The 16,757-nt window shown below is 44.7% G+C and overlaps 1 protein-coding gene across 1 annotated transcript in view; it reads right to left on the reverse strand.

Annotated features, from left to right (window-relative positions):
• Positions 1 to 16,757, reverse strand: part of LOC142493975 (uncharacterized) — a 122,818-nt gene that overhangs the window by 49,667 nt on the left and 56,394 nt on the right. Inside the window, exons 4-10 of the mRNA XM_075598801.1 lie at positions 15,999 to 16,246; positions 13,711 to 13,866; positions 12,508 to 12,598; positions 10,184 to 10,340; positions 8,638 to 8,798; positions 7,324 to 7,369; positions 4,061 to 4,189 (exon numbers count right to left, since the gene is read on the reverse strand). Coding sequence (XP_075454916.1) covers positions 4,061 to 4,189; positions 7,324 to 7,369; positions 8,638 to 8,798; positions 10,184 to 10,340; positions 12,508 to 12,598; positions 13,711 to 13,866; positions 15,999 to 16,246 — 988 coding nt within the window. The remainder of the gene's footprint in view (positions 1 to 4,060; positions 4,190 to 7,323; positions 7,370 to 8,637; positions 8,799 to 10,183; positions 10,341 to 12,507; positions 12,599 to 13,710; positions 13,867 to 15,998; positions 16,247 to 16,757) is intronic.

The following is a 16,757-nucleotide window of genomic DNA, read 5'->3' on the forward strand; positions in this document are numbered from 1 at the left end:
CACCTATCATCTGAGATTAGACTCCAAAAGACTGTTCATGGTCCCAAGGCTCAACAAAGTATCCGGCCGCTCCTCCTTCTCTTACCGTGCACCCCAAAACTGGAACAATCTACCGGAGACTCTCACATCCACCACCAGTTTAAGTTCTTTCAAATCTAAGGATGTCACACATTTTAAGCTGGTCTGTAACTATTTCATACGCCCATAATATATATTATCTTTAACTGTGCATGCAATGTCTTGTATATAATGTATACCCTGTTCATTTATGTAACTGTATTTGTAACCATGTATTATTTGTCTTACTCTGTGCCCAGGATATACTTGAAAACGAGAGGTAACTCTCAATGTATTACTTCCTGGTAACACATTTTATAAATAAATAAATAAAATATGAGAGAAAGTGTACCAGCAACAACTAGATCTATTATAACTCTGCAGTGACTAAGACCTCACAATAAATATTCAGATCAGTCAATTGCTATATTTATTTCTGAGGGCCCCTATTATGAGTTTCTGCAGCACCCGTCTTTTGGTGGCTGCATTTCTTCTCTTTTGGTATATAGCAGTTCTTGCTTATTGGGTGCACCACCATTGAGATATGTAGCAGGGTCCCCCCTGGCCCTCCTCACCTGCGCAGAGTAGCAGGTACCCCCGCAACATGTCAGGCTAAGGAGACAGTGGGGGAAGGAAGGGGGGCAGAGAGCTGCGAGCTTCTGCCCTAGGCCAGAAAACCGCAGGCTAGAGCTGAGGCCCTGACTCCCCACTAGTGAGGGTGGGTGTTCATAGGGACAGGCCCTTAGGTAAGGACCCTGTGCCCCTTCAGCTGTGCAGTTCCTTAGAGCAGAGAGAGACCCTGTGCAGTTCCTTAGAGCAGGGAGAGACCCTGTGCAGTTCCTTAGAGCAGGGAGAGACCCTGTGCAGTTCCTTAGAGCAGAGAGAGACCCTGTGTAGTTCCTTAGACCAGGGAGAGTCCCTGTGTAGTTCCTTAGTGCAGGGAGAGTCCCTGTGTAGTTCCTTAGTGCAGGGAGAGTCCCTGTGTAGTTCCTTAGTGCAGGGACCCAGTGAAAGGGTTTGCTGCATGTTCCTGTGTGCTGTGTTGCTGATCCAGAGACTGTCCTTACGGTGGGACGTCCGGCTGGACCCCATCCCACGCCGAGGTACAGATCAGCGCTGGACCAAGCGGCGCTGGTAGACCCTTTGTGAAGACACCCAGGTATAGAGACACCTGGGCAGGTATTTACATCCTTCCACACGTGCACCAACTTTAACTTGCTCCTCACATGTGACAGGCCTGTTCACACACTTGGGTGGGCTTGGACTCTTTGGACACGGGGTTGGGAAGGGGGTGTAAGGGTATAGCCCAGGTAGGGGCAAGGTTATAGCTGCCAGCTAGTGGCAGAGTGTAACACGGCTGTGTTGTTTTACGGTATGATGTGATGTTATTGTTATTTGCCCATATAGTAAATCTGTGTTATATATACCTTGGTGTATGTGGTTCATATATGTGGGTCCTGTGTCAGGGAGCATTCTACACTCCTAGAATCCTGCACAGATGGAGGCGCTGTAATTATAAGATCGTTCCAGAGGATTCACCCCAGGCTCTCACTGGCAGAGGCTCAGGCCTCCTGTGAGCCTAACAGGTAAAGCACCACACCTGGTAACATATAGGTTCCCCCTAACATACACTCTATGGGGGTTATGCACTAAGTAGTGATAAGTGCTTTTAAGTGAGATAAAATGCCATTATTGCGTGATATTGCCTGCGATGAGATTCACAAAGCAGTGATAAGTGCTTTTAAGTGGGAAAAAATGCCATTATAGCACGATACTGCAGTGTTATCACGGCTTTGTGAATCTCACAACAGGCAGTATCACGCTATAAAGGCAGTTATCTCACTTAAAAGCACTTACAGTATCACTGCTTTGTGCATAGCACCCAGAAAACCCACTTATCACTGCTTAGTGCATGACCCCCTATATGCGATTGGGTGGGGTAATACCCGTTACAGATACATACATACATACATACATACATACATACATACATATATATATATATATATATATATATATATATATATATATACATATATATATATATATATAGCAAATAGATGAGAACAAAAGGCACTCCGTCGGGTAAATCAATATCGTGGGTGCAAATCCTGTATAGAACAAATAGGCAATGCGATACCGTGTAGAGACGAATATCAGAGGCAGAACTCCATGTGACATCACCATGAGAAAGGTCCCGCACGAAGGACCGAAACGTTGGATATGATGTCTTGTTAATACAATTTTCTTTTTACTACTTTCTGGAGTGCTGCCTCTGATATTCGTCTCTATACAGTATCGTATTGCCTACATATATATATGTAATGGTGTTTCCCCCCCCCCCCCATCTCATATTGGCCCCTTACGTGAGGAAACTGCCCCATGTTACATGTACTATAGTGTGGTGCACCTGCTGGCTTACAGGACTCCTGAGTCTTCCGCGGTGATATGGGGAAATACATCAGGACTGGCTCGTGAGGTAATGCTGAGAACTACTCACTTCTGGTACAGCGCCTCCATCTCTTCCAGGTCCCCACGACAGCAGGGAGGAGTCTCTGAAAGAGAACCTCTGAGTGCAGCTTCTCCCTGAAGGACTCTACTTTAAGGCAAGAAGGTTCTTTCAAATTGGACATTCTTTATTGTCATCTTTAGTGGCAGACTGCCCATCATTGCGGCCGGTCTCTAGCCGCTCATCATAAAGGTTGCCCACCTCAAGGAAGTCCCTGGACACCACTCCTAGTCAGGGCCCTAGAAGCTGTCCTTGCTCTTCCCTTACTCTCTAATAGAGTAAGGGGAATAGTCTGCCCACCTCTCCCCTAGGGGAGGGCCACAATCCTTGCCAGAGCCCTTGCAGTGTGTTGGGTCAGACAGTCTCATTCAAGTGGGATGAGACACTCACACACACTAAATTCAGGCAGTGTTGCATACTATATAGCTCCAGTAGGCACCACCCCTGTGTCACTGTAATTGGACACAGAGCATGATGTCACTTCCTTCACTACACAATACACATCACAGGGGATGAGGACAAACCTCATGATTACTCCTGGCAAAACTGCCCTTTTAACAGGGATTATTGCACAGGAGGAGAGAGGCATGTAACCCCAAAATTACACAGGGCTACATATATATAGCTTATTTAATTGTTAGGTAGTAGTGCTCATCTCTCATTTCTTTTTTTCTGTTTAACTCTATGGAGTAGGTTCCTCAAGAAGATCTTATCTAGGTCACAAAACAGACAAGCCCGTACTACACCTGTATTATACACTGAGAGTGTTAAAGTGACGTTACTTTAAGAAACATCTCCACAATGATATTTCCTGCACATGTGCTGGTAAAGGGGAGTAGAGTAATACTGGATAGTAGCTAGGGCTGAAGGACATGGTTGGTATGCGTTGGCAGAGCTGTATATGGAGATAGTGAGGTAATACACAGGAATGCCAGGGCATCTTGTATGCCAAGACTGACAGTGTAAATAACGTATGCGGGAGGAGGGATAGTCCCCAGGAATAGAGATCTAAAAAACAGTCTCTGCTTTCTTTAACAATTATCTGGGCATTTTTATTTTATCAAAAGGACATATTTGCTATTAAAATGACCATGAAAATCAAACGCTAGTGAGATAAACACCTTACTGAACTGATCCTGAGCCACAGGGGAGGATGAGGTTCATTGTGATTAATTTAGGAATCAAATTATACTTGTGGGGATGTCACTCCATCACCAATACAAGATTATGCTGGAGACATTTATTCAGCTTTCAAAGAGTTCCCCCTAACAATGTCAGCACTGAAAGGTAAATGTCACCTGTTTTGTACCAGTAAGGCAATGTTCTGTATTCATGTAATATGGAACATGGAAAAAGTTGCAGGTTATTGGGACAGAGCCGGGAAGAAGGTTCTGGAGCATAAAGTGATAATCTAGAGCATGACTCATACACGAATGCATTTTGGCAGGATATAGTAACATGAAGAGAAGAGAGTGCAAGACCTTAACCCAAGAGGTACCTCTGCTGATGGATGAGAAACCTCGGGACCCAGTATGAGCGCAGGCGCCTCAGTGCATCGTACTGGGGTCTTTTCAGGGCGTGGAAGGTCGGGCCCCAGTTCTGCTGAGATACCCGGATCTGCTCCTAGCACAGAGACCAGAGAGAGGGACTTCACAGAGGAACGCAGAGCTACTGAGACCAGTAAACACATTGAGGAATGTGAAGGGTTAATAATTAATATAGTTAATACAAATTGCCTGCGACCTGGCACAGATAGGGAGTGAGAACACCCCACATAGCATCTGCAGGCACAGCCAATGGTTAACCCAAAGAGTTTGTGTTTCCAAAGCAGAGACTGATTTAATGAGCTGCCGATGGTTACAACAAGCTGGCACAATCCGTGTTATTTACCAAGGGCGCCCACCCGCAAAACTGGGGCAAAACCAATGCAAAAGCATTGCACCAGATTGCCACAAATGGCATAATTTTCATCTTGCTTCTCTTTGCACAAACGCTAAGGCTGTGCGTATAGTACCCGCGACGGGCGACGGCGCCGCCGCCCAAAAACAAATGCATTGCCGCCGCTGCGTGCGCTTATAGTTAGCGCAATGGCGACAATGCGACGGAGCGACGTCGTGTCGCGAATTTTGGAAGCCGGCAATATTTGATTTTTCAAAGGCTGTCGCCTCACGTGACAGCCCCTAAACCAATCAAATGCCAGTACGCCCGCGACACCGCCGCAAAGCGAAATATAACTTTCGCTAGCGGTCGACGGCATCGCGTCGCCTGTCGCGGGCATTATACGCGCGGCCTAAGGTGGCATCAGTCTCTCTGGCATGAGAGGAAACACCTTCTAAAATGTGATACAAACGCAACACAAACGTCTACTCTCAGTTCTTTAAATTAAAGCTGCAGTTCAAGCAATATCCTGCATGTGTGGTTTTTTTTTTTAATAAATCAGTTCTGTAGTAAGAACACAACTTTGAAAGACCAATTTTCTTGTATTCTATTTTAACAAGCATGCTTGTTCCTATAGCAACCATTTACATTCCCCAGATCTAAAGATGTCGCCAAACTTCGCCGATCAAAAGACGGAGAACGAATTGACCGGCAGCTATGCAGTTCTTTAGGTAAGTAGAGATTGACCACATGAAACTATTGAAGTAAAAAAAAAAAAAAAAAAAAAAAACGGGAGCCTGACCTGCAGCTTTAATACAGCCCTTTCAATGCGTTTTCTTTTTTTTTTTTATAACTTTGATTTTATTGTTTTTTTCCCCCAATAAATACAGATACAGTGATGACATCCAGTATATATTCCACATTGAAGTTGTTCAATTATTAAGTACAATATACCAACTATCGTAGACTAGTAAACCAAGGGCGGGGAAGGGGGTCTATGGTGCGGGACTGTCCCCCTAGCCAGGTCCCCTGCCACCTCCTCTAGCTCTTTCTCCAGCTATCTTAGTGGAAGTAATCTTATTCAGGTGTCTTTTCTAGACGAGTGTCTCAGGTTCTGCTCCCATCTAAGCCTCGCGGGCCAATTTGTTTTCTTTGATACATTTATTGCAGTTTTTTTGCACTGTTTCTCAGCTGGGAGACTTTCATAAAGCGACCCCACAGTCTAAAAACTACAATTAAATTATCACTCAACCACTCTTATCCTGACATCTACAAAGGCCCAAATCACACACGTGTGTCACATTTGAGGGGGATCAGTAGGTAGAATTGGGATAATATGTCCTGCAGTTCTCCTGTATATTTCAAAATGTGCTGTGTGAATAGCAGTAAATACTTATTATCCAGATAGCAAATGTTAGTCTGTATCACGGCAAACACATACAGTATGAAGGAAGAGATCACAGCAAGTGGAATCAGTTCAAACAGACAGGATAGTAAGGAGGGGAATGGAGGGGAATGGAGGGGGGGTGAGGAGTAGGGGAATGGAAATGAGGGAGGGGGGGTGAGGAGGGGAATAAGGAGAGGGAATGAGGATGGGAATGAGGAGAGGGGAATGAGGAGGGGAATGAGGAGGAAATGAATGAGAAGGGGGATGAGGAGGGGGATGAGGAAGGGGATAAGGAGGAAATGAATGAGGAGGGGAATGAGGAGGAAATGAATGGGGGGGGGGGTGAGGAGGAAATGAATGAGGAGGGAATGGAAATGAGGAGGGAATGAATGAGGAGGGAAATGAGGAGAGGGATGAGGAGAGGGATGAGGAGAGGGACGAGGAGAGGAATGAGGAGGGGAATGGTGAGGGGATGAGGAGGGGAATGAGGAGAGGGAATGAGGAGGGGGATGAGGAGGAAATGAATGAGGAGGGGAATGAGGAGGAAATGAATGAGGGGGAGTGAGGAGGAAATGAATGATGGGGATGAGGAGGAAATGAATGAGGAGGGAATGGAAATGAGGAGGGAATGAACGAGGAGGGAAATGAGGAGAGGAATGAGGAGAGGAATGAGGAGAGGGATGAGGAGATGAATGAGGAGAGGGATGAGGAAGTGGGATAATGAGGAAATGAATGAGGAGGGGAATGAGGAGGAAATTAATGAGGGGGGGTGAGGAGGAAATGAATGAGGAGGGATTGGAAATGAGGAGAGGAATGAGGAGAGGAATGAGGAGAGGGATGAGGATGGAATGAATGAGGAGGGGAATGAGGAGGAAATAAATGAGGAGGGGGATGAGGAGGAAATGAATGAGGAGGGGGATGAGGAGGAAATGAATGAGGAGGGGAATGGGGAGGAAATGAATGAAGAGGGGAATGAGGAGGAAATGAATGAGGAGGGGAATGGGGAGGAAATGAATGAAGAGGGGAATGAGGAGGAAATGAATGAGGGGAAATGTGGAGGAAATGAATGAGTAGGGAATGGAAATGAGGAGGGGAATGAGTAGAGGGATAAGGAAGGGAATGAGGAGGGGAATGAGTAGAGGGATAAGGAGGGGAATGAGTAGAGGGATAAGGAGGGGAATGAGGAGGGGGATGAGGAGGGGAATGAGTAGAGGGATAAGGAGGGGAATGAGGAGGGGAATGAGGAGAGGGATGAGGAGGGGAATGAGGAGAGGGATGAGGTGGAACTGAATGAGGAGGGGGATGAGGAGGAGAATGAGGAGAGGGATGAGGAGGAAATGAATGAGGAAGGGGCAGAGGAGAGGGAGCTCTGTAATTATCATGCAATGGTGCCCTTAGTTTCAGTATTATATATGCAGTATTTATGGTCCTTTGGTTCTTGCATTAGCTAAGCAGTAATGTCACTTCCAATGTCACTATCTACCTCACTTACCTGGCACTCAGGACTCAGACACACCTGGTACTTGCCTTGGATACACCTTTAAAAAGCAAAAGACAGAAAACTAAGTGTGGCATCTTCGGTGCGCTAATAAGGCATTGTGCCACATGTATTTCTAGTATTCAGAACGCATAGAATTCTGCTTTGGTGTATTTGCAGGAAACATATACAGAAGGTGGAGCAGAGAACAGCGTAAGCAGCCGTGGGCTCCAATGGAGTTCCTCAAGGAGGAAGTGCTCAGAGAGATCAGTGGAGCTTTCCCCTTAGATAACCAGGACGGGTTCTATGTCCTGGACAAATACAATTCCAGAAAAATAGAAGTCCTGATTGTATGAGACCTAGATGTCCATTTTGAGAAGAGGTGGGAGGCCACAAGCCTGACAGATCTTTAATAAATGTGAAAGGTAGTCCCTGCAAAAAGCTACACCTATGGAGTGAATCATTTCTTATAAAGTAAGGATTCAGTATTATATCTAAAGTAAATGAACATGGTCCTGACTTAATGACATTGCAGGAGAAGCAGAGATCCCCCGCAAAGCATATGGGGCAGGTCTGGATTTGTATCTACTCCAAGGGCATCACCCCCTCCATTCTACCCAATTTCTATAAATTAGCTGGATAAACCTCATACTTTCACACATACTCATGAACTGCCTGCATGCTTGGGATAAAATGTTCCAAAAGGTACCACAGTGATGATGTATCGACAGCGTAAAGTGTATCATCAGTATATTGAGTTCAAATTAGGCTGACCTGGTTAAGTCAATAGCAGAAGATCTCCAGTCTTTCCATTAGATAAACATCATCTCAATAATTTTTTTGAAACATCATTAAATAGTCAACGTTTTGGCCATCACACAACCTTCATCAGTGTTAGCTGCAACATTGGCTGTTGGAAGTTCCAATACATTACTGAGATCATGTTTAACTGGTGGAGACTTTTTTTTATATGATGACTACTTTGCCAATTGGCTGTATTGCCCTTCTCTGGTAACACCGGCATCTTCTTATCCTCTTTTGCTGTTATTTATTGTTTATTTTGTGGTGTGCACAACCTGCACTTTCTCTGTTCTGGTTGATCCAAGAACCAGACTATGTGCATAGGGCTATGGATGAAAAAGAACTCTGTAGAACTCAATAGACAATGCATTGATAAATTGAGAACTAACCACATGCTGATTTCTTTCATTTAATGTATTTTCTCTGCAGTGCATAGTAGGTTTACAGGAGCACAACAACACATTTCAAGCTGCTCAATTTATTGTGATAAGAACAATGCAGACCAATGTTTAGTTGTCCCCTTCTCACCTGAACAGGTGCACAGACCGGTGGCGGGCTTCCACTGGGCTGTAATTGGCTTCAAGGTCTATTGAGCACTCCTTAAATTCTTCACAGTCCATCCAAAAGTGGAGGAGATAAGAACCCAGTGTGTCCTGGAGGAAGTCAACAAACTTCCCCATCCCTTCCCTCTGCAATACAAAAGCCACGGAGATGGAAAGCTACAATATGTCAGTGAACAGTGAGAACATCCTGTATTTGAGATGGAAGAACTGGGAGGGCGACAAAAGGGCCCATGACACTAGTCTAACAGGATTTGCAGAAAGGAATATACCGTATTTCCTCGATTGTAAGACGCACCATCGATTTGGCCCTTACAATCGAGGACAATTACTTTTTCACTTACCATGTTTCAGGAGAGGTCCCATGTCAGCGGAGTATGGAGCAGGCGGCGGTGGCAGGAGAGGTACCACGTCTGCAGATGGTTGAAGATGGACAGCGGGTGGGTGGCAGCAGGACAGATCCAAAGTCTGCAGGTGAATGAAGATGAGAAGACAGCGGGCGTGCAGTGGGGTGCGGCGGCAGGAGATCATAATAGCAGGAGAGCTGAGCAGGAGCAGAGCGGCATAGGGGAACGGCTTGGGAGTTGCACACTGTAACCGGAAGTCAAACACCGGTCAAGTTCCGGTGTTACTGTTTGCACCTCCCAAGCTGTTCCCCTATGCTGCTCTGCTCTTGCTATTATGATCTATTAGCCGCTTCCGCCACCGCACGCCCGCCTGCCATCTTCTTATCTTCATTCACCTGCAGACTTGGGACCTGACCTTCCGCCGCCGCACTCCCACTCGCTGTCCATCTTCAACCATCTGCCGACTTGGGACCTCTCCTGTCGCCGCCGCCCGCTTCGTCCTCCGCTGACATGGGACCTCTCCTGAAACATGTTAAGTGAAAAGAGGGGGTATGTGCTGTAGACACTTAAAAAATGTTTTTTTTAATACATCGATTCTAAGATGCCCCCCGATTTCAGACATGTGAAAATCGAAAAAAAGGTGCGTCTTAGAATTGAGGAAATAGGGTAGTATCTTAATATTTCTGGGACCTTAATTCATTTGTACTATATTGTTGACATAAAAGTGCAATGTATAGATCGTAATCTGGGCTAATGTTACATTAAATAATCACAGGCACGTCTGAAGAGAAGAACAACATCGTCTTAACGTGTCTCCCTGTCAGAGAGGTCAACAAAGCAATGCGTTTCAGGTCTCTCTGGCGCTACAGGGGTTAGAGCACCAACCCCCTCCATTGACTGCCTCTCGGGTTCGGGTCTAGCACATTTGTCCTCTTCCAAGATGACTACCAGGGAATTTCTTGCTGGGAAGCCAGTTAGTGATGGAAAGCTCATAGATCACTCAGCCAAGCAGCTGAAGGATGTGCAATAACATCGTAAAGACACTTGGTAGAAGCCATATTCAAAGAATACAATATTTCAACCAATATGAATGCACATAACCAACAATGGGAATCATTTGGCACTAGCAGCCCCGTGATATCCCACAACCAACGTCGTTCCACTCACTGTCCCCAGAGCTTCCTCTTTCAGCCGCTGGAGGGAGGACCTGGTCAAATTGTGCTGCTGTAAAAAGCTCTCTTCCTCCTCAATGGCAGCACTGACTTCATCCTTGGTGGCCCACTCCATGTCTGTGTCCTGATGATAGAGCAGCTCTGCCTCCGTCCTGCAGCACACATGCATACTATGTACAGGATGGGATCCTTTGTATTGCAAACCTAGACTGTTTCTGCACAAATTGGTGATAGCAGTGACCATGCACAGTGACCTTCCCCATCCACACTGACCACACTGACCCGACAAACCTGTCAGTTATGTACACCATATAATAAACAGTGTCGGAATGGGCTATCAATGGGGGAATGGCACTGGGACCCATGGTATGTCATCGGTAATATGACATATACTCTATTGCTCTAGCAAAATAAAATGCTATGTTTGTTTTTCCCCCGAATTGGGAATATTTTTGTCTCTTCCTTGGAGGGATTTCAGGAATTACTGACCGTGAGTGTTTTTGGCGGGTGGCCCTTATTCTTTTCCTCTCCTGGCCACACACTGTATTAACGGCATACACCAATGAAAACAATGTTCTACCTGGAAAGTTAATTTCAGGTGCTGTGTGCACGAGGTTTGCTTTTACCAGTTGCCACATCCAAGCACACTGCTGTGGTTCTTATCTAATTCATATAAGACTCAGGCCCTCATTCTCTCCCGTCTCGATTACTGTCACCTCCTGCTGTCCGGCTTTCCTGCCTCTCACCTGTCTCCCCTACAATCTATCCTAAACGTTGCTGCCAGAATCACTCTACTCTTTCCTAAACCTGTCTCAGCGTCTCCCCTGCTGAAATCCCTCTCCTGGCTTTCGATCAAATTCCGCATCTCACACTCAATTCTCCTCCTCTCTATTAAAGCTTTACACTCTTCTGCCTCTCCTTACATCTCATCCCTAATATCTCACTATGCATTCCTCTGCCCCTCCTTACATCTCACCCTAATGTCTCACTATACCCTCCTCTGCTCCTCCTCACATCTCACCCTAATATCTCACTATACCCTCCTCTGCCCCTACTTACATCTCACCCTAATATCTCACTATACACTCTTCTGCTCCTCCTTACATCTCAGCCCTAATTTCTCACTATGCACCACCCCGACTCTCGCGTTCTGCTCAAGGATGTCTTCTCTTTACCCCCTTTTGTATCTGAAGCCCTCTCCCGCCTTAAACCTTTCTCACTGACTGCCCCACACCTCTGGAATGCCCTTCCCCTCAGTACCCGACTACCACCCTCTCTATCCACCTTAAAACCCACGTTAAATCTCACCTGCTGAACGAAGCATATGAGTAGCACTGTGGCTGATACTATAACGATAAATAAAGCTTGGCCCCCTGCAGACGCACTTACCAGTATGCCCGCCTACTGTCTCTGTATGTTCCTCCTACCAATTAGACTGTAAGCTCCTCGGTGCAGGGACTCCTTTTAATAAATGTTACTTTTATTGCTAAAGCACTTATTCCCATGATCTGTTATTTGTATTATTTGTTATTTATATGATTGCCACGTGTATTACCGCTGTGACGCGCTATGTACATTAATGGCGCTATATAAGTATAGGCATACACACATATTGCTATCCTGCTCTACAAAGTGCGAAAGAGAAGGGCTACAACATTAGTCTATACTGTGAAGCAGTCTCGGGGGAAAGCAAGGACTTCTTCACTGAATGGGTAGTGGCTTTGCAGAATAGCCTTACAACAACAATTCTTGGGATAGACATAAGACTTAAGATCTTAAAGCAGCTGGCCAAGCTGCCATTTTTTTCTCCCTTTAATATGTGCATCAATACAACCCACACAATGATAAGTAATTAGCTGAGTTGCCGAACGATCCGTTCTCCTGTGATCAATCAGCAAAGATTCGGCTCGGGCGCTCATTAAATGGCTGTCAGTGCAGCAGAAGAGGACCCAATATGCAAAGCTGTGGGGAAGATCATGTGACCAGGTAGTCACTAGATACAATTGGGGCACTGCTAGAGAGAGGGCAGGGCTCAAAAAGGGGTGTGCCCGAGCCTGTTTCAGAAGAGGAAGGGGGAAATGGGCAGGCTAGATAGGCCAGGTGGTCCTTATCTGTGGTCAGATACTATGCTTTAATAATGCCAGGTCATGTTTGGGGTTAAGAACGAGCAGCATTGAGTCCTAGTTTCTGGGCTTCGGGCTTCACCTGTCCTGTTGAAATGCATTGTGCTTTCATTTCTATTCCGAAGGTAAGTTTGGAGGAAGAATAAATGAGAAAGGTTTAATGCATGATGAGAAGAAAATGCAGAAGTCTTCTCACCCAGACCTTGCCAGATTAGGCTCCGCAAGGACAGTGCTTGGGACGGTCTCACTCTGCGCAGCTGGAGATTCTTCTGCCTTCCTTCCAGTCTCTGTAATCACACACAAACCCTTCCAGATCAGAAACCTTGGCAGAGTATGCCCGAGGTATGATTTATTCTGTAATCTCTCATCTACCACAGTACCAGGCATTGGGGGCCTCATCACAGAGCTAAGTGCTAAAGATACATAAAGACTTAATAGAACTGTATATCCGGTGGAATTGTGGATACTATGTTTATTTATTTATTTATCAAATGTGTTACCAGGAAGTAATAGAGTGAGAGTTACCTCGCGTTTTCACGTATGGCTTGGGCACAGAGTTATGATGACAGATACATGGTTACAAATACAGTTACATAAGTGAACAGGGTATACATTATATACAAGACATTGCATGCACAGTTAAAGATAATATATGTTATAGGCGTATGAAACAGTTACAGACCAGATTAAAATGTGAGACAGCCTTAGTTATGAAAGAACTTAGACTGGTGGCAGCATTGAGAGTCTCCGGTAGACTGTTCCAGTTTTGGGGTGCACGGGAAGAGAAGGAGGAGCGTCCGGATACTTTGATGAACCTTGGGACCATGAACAGACTTTTGGAGTCAGATCTCAGATGATAAGTGCTGCGTGTGGTAGGGGTGAGGAGCTTGTTCAGACAGGCGGGTAGCTTGCCCAGAAAGTAGCTCTGATAACAAGGCAACGATTACTGGAAACAGCAAACACTTCAAGGCTTGTTGGGTCTGAAAAGCAAAGCTCACTACCAAAATAGTCATACAGATTGGGACTGGACACGGCTGCAGAAGACAGAATGCCTCCTTCTGTGACTATCTCTAATGCACATTTTGAACATACAGTATGAATGTGAAGGGGGTTTTGTGTTAGTGTAGACACCATACCTCAATAAAAACTGGAGTTCACCTGATGGAACGGCAGTGATTTCCTTAACAAAAAGTCTGTGGAACGCCACCTTGCTCCCAGTTATTCCAGGATGGATAGCCACCCCGTCCTACACTGGTGAAACAGCACCTTCTGCGCAGGGTACAGGTCTCTTTATTATCTGTGTGTGAACATTTTTGCCTGTCTCTTTCCTCCTGTCACTTTATCATGAGAATAATTAGTACATTATTGCTCAGTGAAATGATCCAACATTGTATCTCACCCTGCGGGGCTTCGATCCCAGAATCGGACACCAGCATGTCCCCACTGTCTGCAAAGGAGGAACACAGCAGGCTGTCTGGATCTCGTGAGTAGAGCTTCAGAATCACGTCACCGTATCGCTCCAAGAGAGAGAGTTTATAACTCTCTGATAAGTATCCTGACACAGGGGGAAATCACGTTAGATTACAAAATCCATGACACCCGGGACAGACTTGATGTACCAAAGATTCCTTCTGTCTATGTATTACTGTGTGACACTGTGATGGGAGGAGAACAGAAGGTCCCTTCTGTTAATATCACCTCACTCACGTGCTCTCAAACACTTTTGCTAAGTGACTTTTTGAAGTCTAGGATCATTGGATCTTGCTGATTTACGCCATTGTCTCTGTGTAACATCGCAACTGTATGGACAAAACAGAAGGCTCCTCCCCATTATGAATGGTGTTATATTGTGGTGTTAGTGACAGATGGATGACTTTTGACTCTGTCACTGTGTGGGAAGAGTGTTCTATATCTCCTATCTCACTATGGGGGTCATGCACTAAGCAGTGATAAGTGGGTTTTCTGGGTGCTATGCACAAAGCAGTGATAAGTGCTTTTAAGTGCGATACATGCCTTTATAGCGTGATACTGCCTGCTGTGAGATTCACAAAGCAGTGATAACAGTGCAGTATCGTGCTATAAAGGCATTTATCTCACTTAAAAGACTTATCTGTCTCTCACTGTTTGTGAATCTCACAGCAGCAATATCACGCTATAATGGCTTTTTATCTCACTTAAAAGCACTTATCACTGCTTAGTGCATGACCCCTATGTCCCCTAAAGGGATTTAGGGGCAGACTGGATGATTCAAGTCACTGCAGCTTATGAAAAATATGGAAGAAAACACTTAATTGTGTTACTTTGTCATGTTGCACAGACAGTGGGGCACTTGGTAGGCTGGCTACTCTTTGTCACAATGGGGGTTATGCACTAAGCAGTGATAAGTGCTTTTAAGTGAGATAAAAAGCCATTATAGCGTGATACTGCGTTCTGTGAGATTCACAAAGCAGTGATAAGTGCTTTTAAGTAGCCATTATAGCGCGATACTGCACTGTTATCACTGCTTTGTGAATCTCACAGCAGGCAGTATCACGCTATAAAGGCAGTTCTCTCACTTAAAAGCACTTATCACTGCTTTGTGCATAGCACCCAGAAACCCCACTTATCACTGCTTTGTGCATAGCACCCAGAAAACCCACGTATCACTGCTTTGTGCATAGCACCCAGAAACCCCACTTATCACTGCTTTGTGCATAGCACCCAGAAAACCCACGTATCACTGCTTTGTGCATAGCACCCAGAAAACCCACTTATCACTGCATAACCCCCATTGTGTCTTTTAAACTTACAGATTGGATATGTACAACTGGCACCAAATGGTCACATGACCTAGGACAATGTCATTTTCATAGGATTCCTTAGTCATTTTACACAATATATCATGACATGTCACAATATACTATATCATGCTATGATGGTCCGTCATGTGGACCAGTTGTATAATATTAGCACAACAGTATAGAAAACCTGCTTAACATCAATTGATTAATATTGCTATTGGTATAAACAGCAGAGTGTACTAGGAATCTTGGAAAGTCCACATGTCTTGTAGACTTCATTAGAGAGTAACTAATAACTGTTGTCTCTTTGTGTTTCTACGCAGTGTGATCACTCTACGTTTCTTCTGTCCCTATGTCATTTCTGTAGTTGATGGGTTCTGTCACCGTGAGTTAGAAAGAACAGTCTCAAAGGGGATGATTCAACAAACTATACAGTGGCCAATCACGGGATCACCGACATTGACTTTAAGTTGATGCGTTTCTATTAGTTTGATATTCTGCAGTGATTGGGACACACATGATGGCCTGTGGCTCCTTGCTGTTACTATTTCACCATTGAATAACTCAATAGGTTTAAGTTCTCCCAGTATTGATACAGTATGTAAAGCACAGTATTGATTAACTAAATTAACCTTTTGTGTGATTATCTCACCATGCATAGTCGTCCAGTCTAATTAGGCTCTGGGTACATTCTGTCTCTGGATTGATGTGGTAGAACAAACATACTCAAGACTCAATAGGTTGTGACCTATTTCTCTTGGAGTTACATAAAGGTAAAGTAAAAGGCTCAATAGGTTTCCCCATATCACCCATGTGACTACGATACTATATGTGCAGAGGAATAGACTCAATAGACAATACACAAAGGTTCCTCCTGTGATTGATGCACGCTCAGTGACCGTATCACCTGTTGCAGCAGGAGTGCTCCGAGTACGGCTGGGCAACCTGTGGATCTGACCCACCAGCCTTTCTGGGTGGATACTGGAAGCATTTAGATGGGGATCAGCAGTGGACGGGTGGCTGGGGATGGTGGAAAGAGCAGCGCTGTTGGACTGGCGGCTGTACCCACGGATTCCATAACGGCTGAGTGGATGAGGGTCTTCCAGAGCACGGAGCAGTAATTTGGCCAATTTGTATTCCAGGTAAAGTGGGGACCTATGGGAATATATCATTGCATCTAGTTACTATGGGAATATATAATTGTATCCAGTTACTATGGGAATATATCATTGCATCCAGTTACTATGGGAATATATCATTGTATCCAGTTACTATGGGAATTTATCATTGCATCCAGTTACTATGGGAATATATCATTGCATCCAGTTACTATGGGAATATATAATTACATCCATTTACTCTGGGAATATATCATTGTATCCAGTTACTATGGGAATATATCATTGCATCCAGTTACTATGGGAATATATAATTGCATCTAGTTACTATGGGAATATATAATTGTATCCAGTTACTATGGGAATATATCATTGCATCCAGTTACTATGGGAATATATAATTACATCCAGTTACTCTGGGAATATATCATTGTATCCAGTTACTATGGGAATATATCATTGCATCCAGTTACTATGGGAATATATCATTGCATCTAGTTACTATGGGAATATATAATTGCATCCAGTTACTATGGGAATATATCATT

The sequence above is a fragment of the Ascaphus truei genome, chromosome 4 (assembly GCF_040206685.1).
Source record: "Ascaphus truei isolate aAscTru1 chromosome 4, aAscTru1.hap1, whole genome shotgun sequence".
NCBI classification, from domain to species: domain Eukaryota; kingdom Metazoa; phylum Chordata; class Amphibia; order Anura; family Ascaphidae; genus Ascaphus; species Ascaphus truei.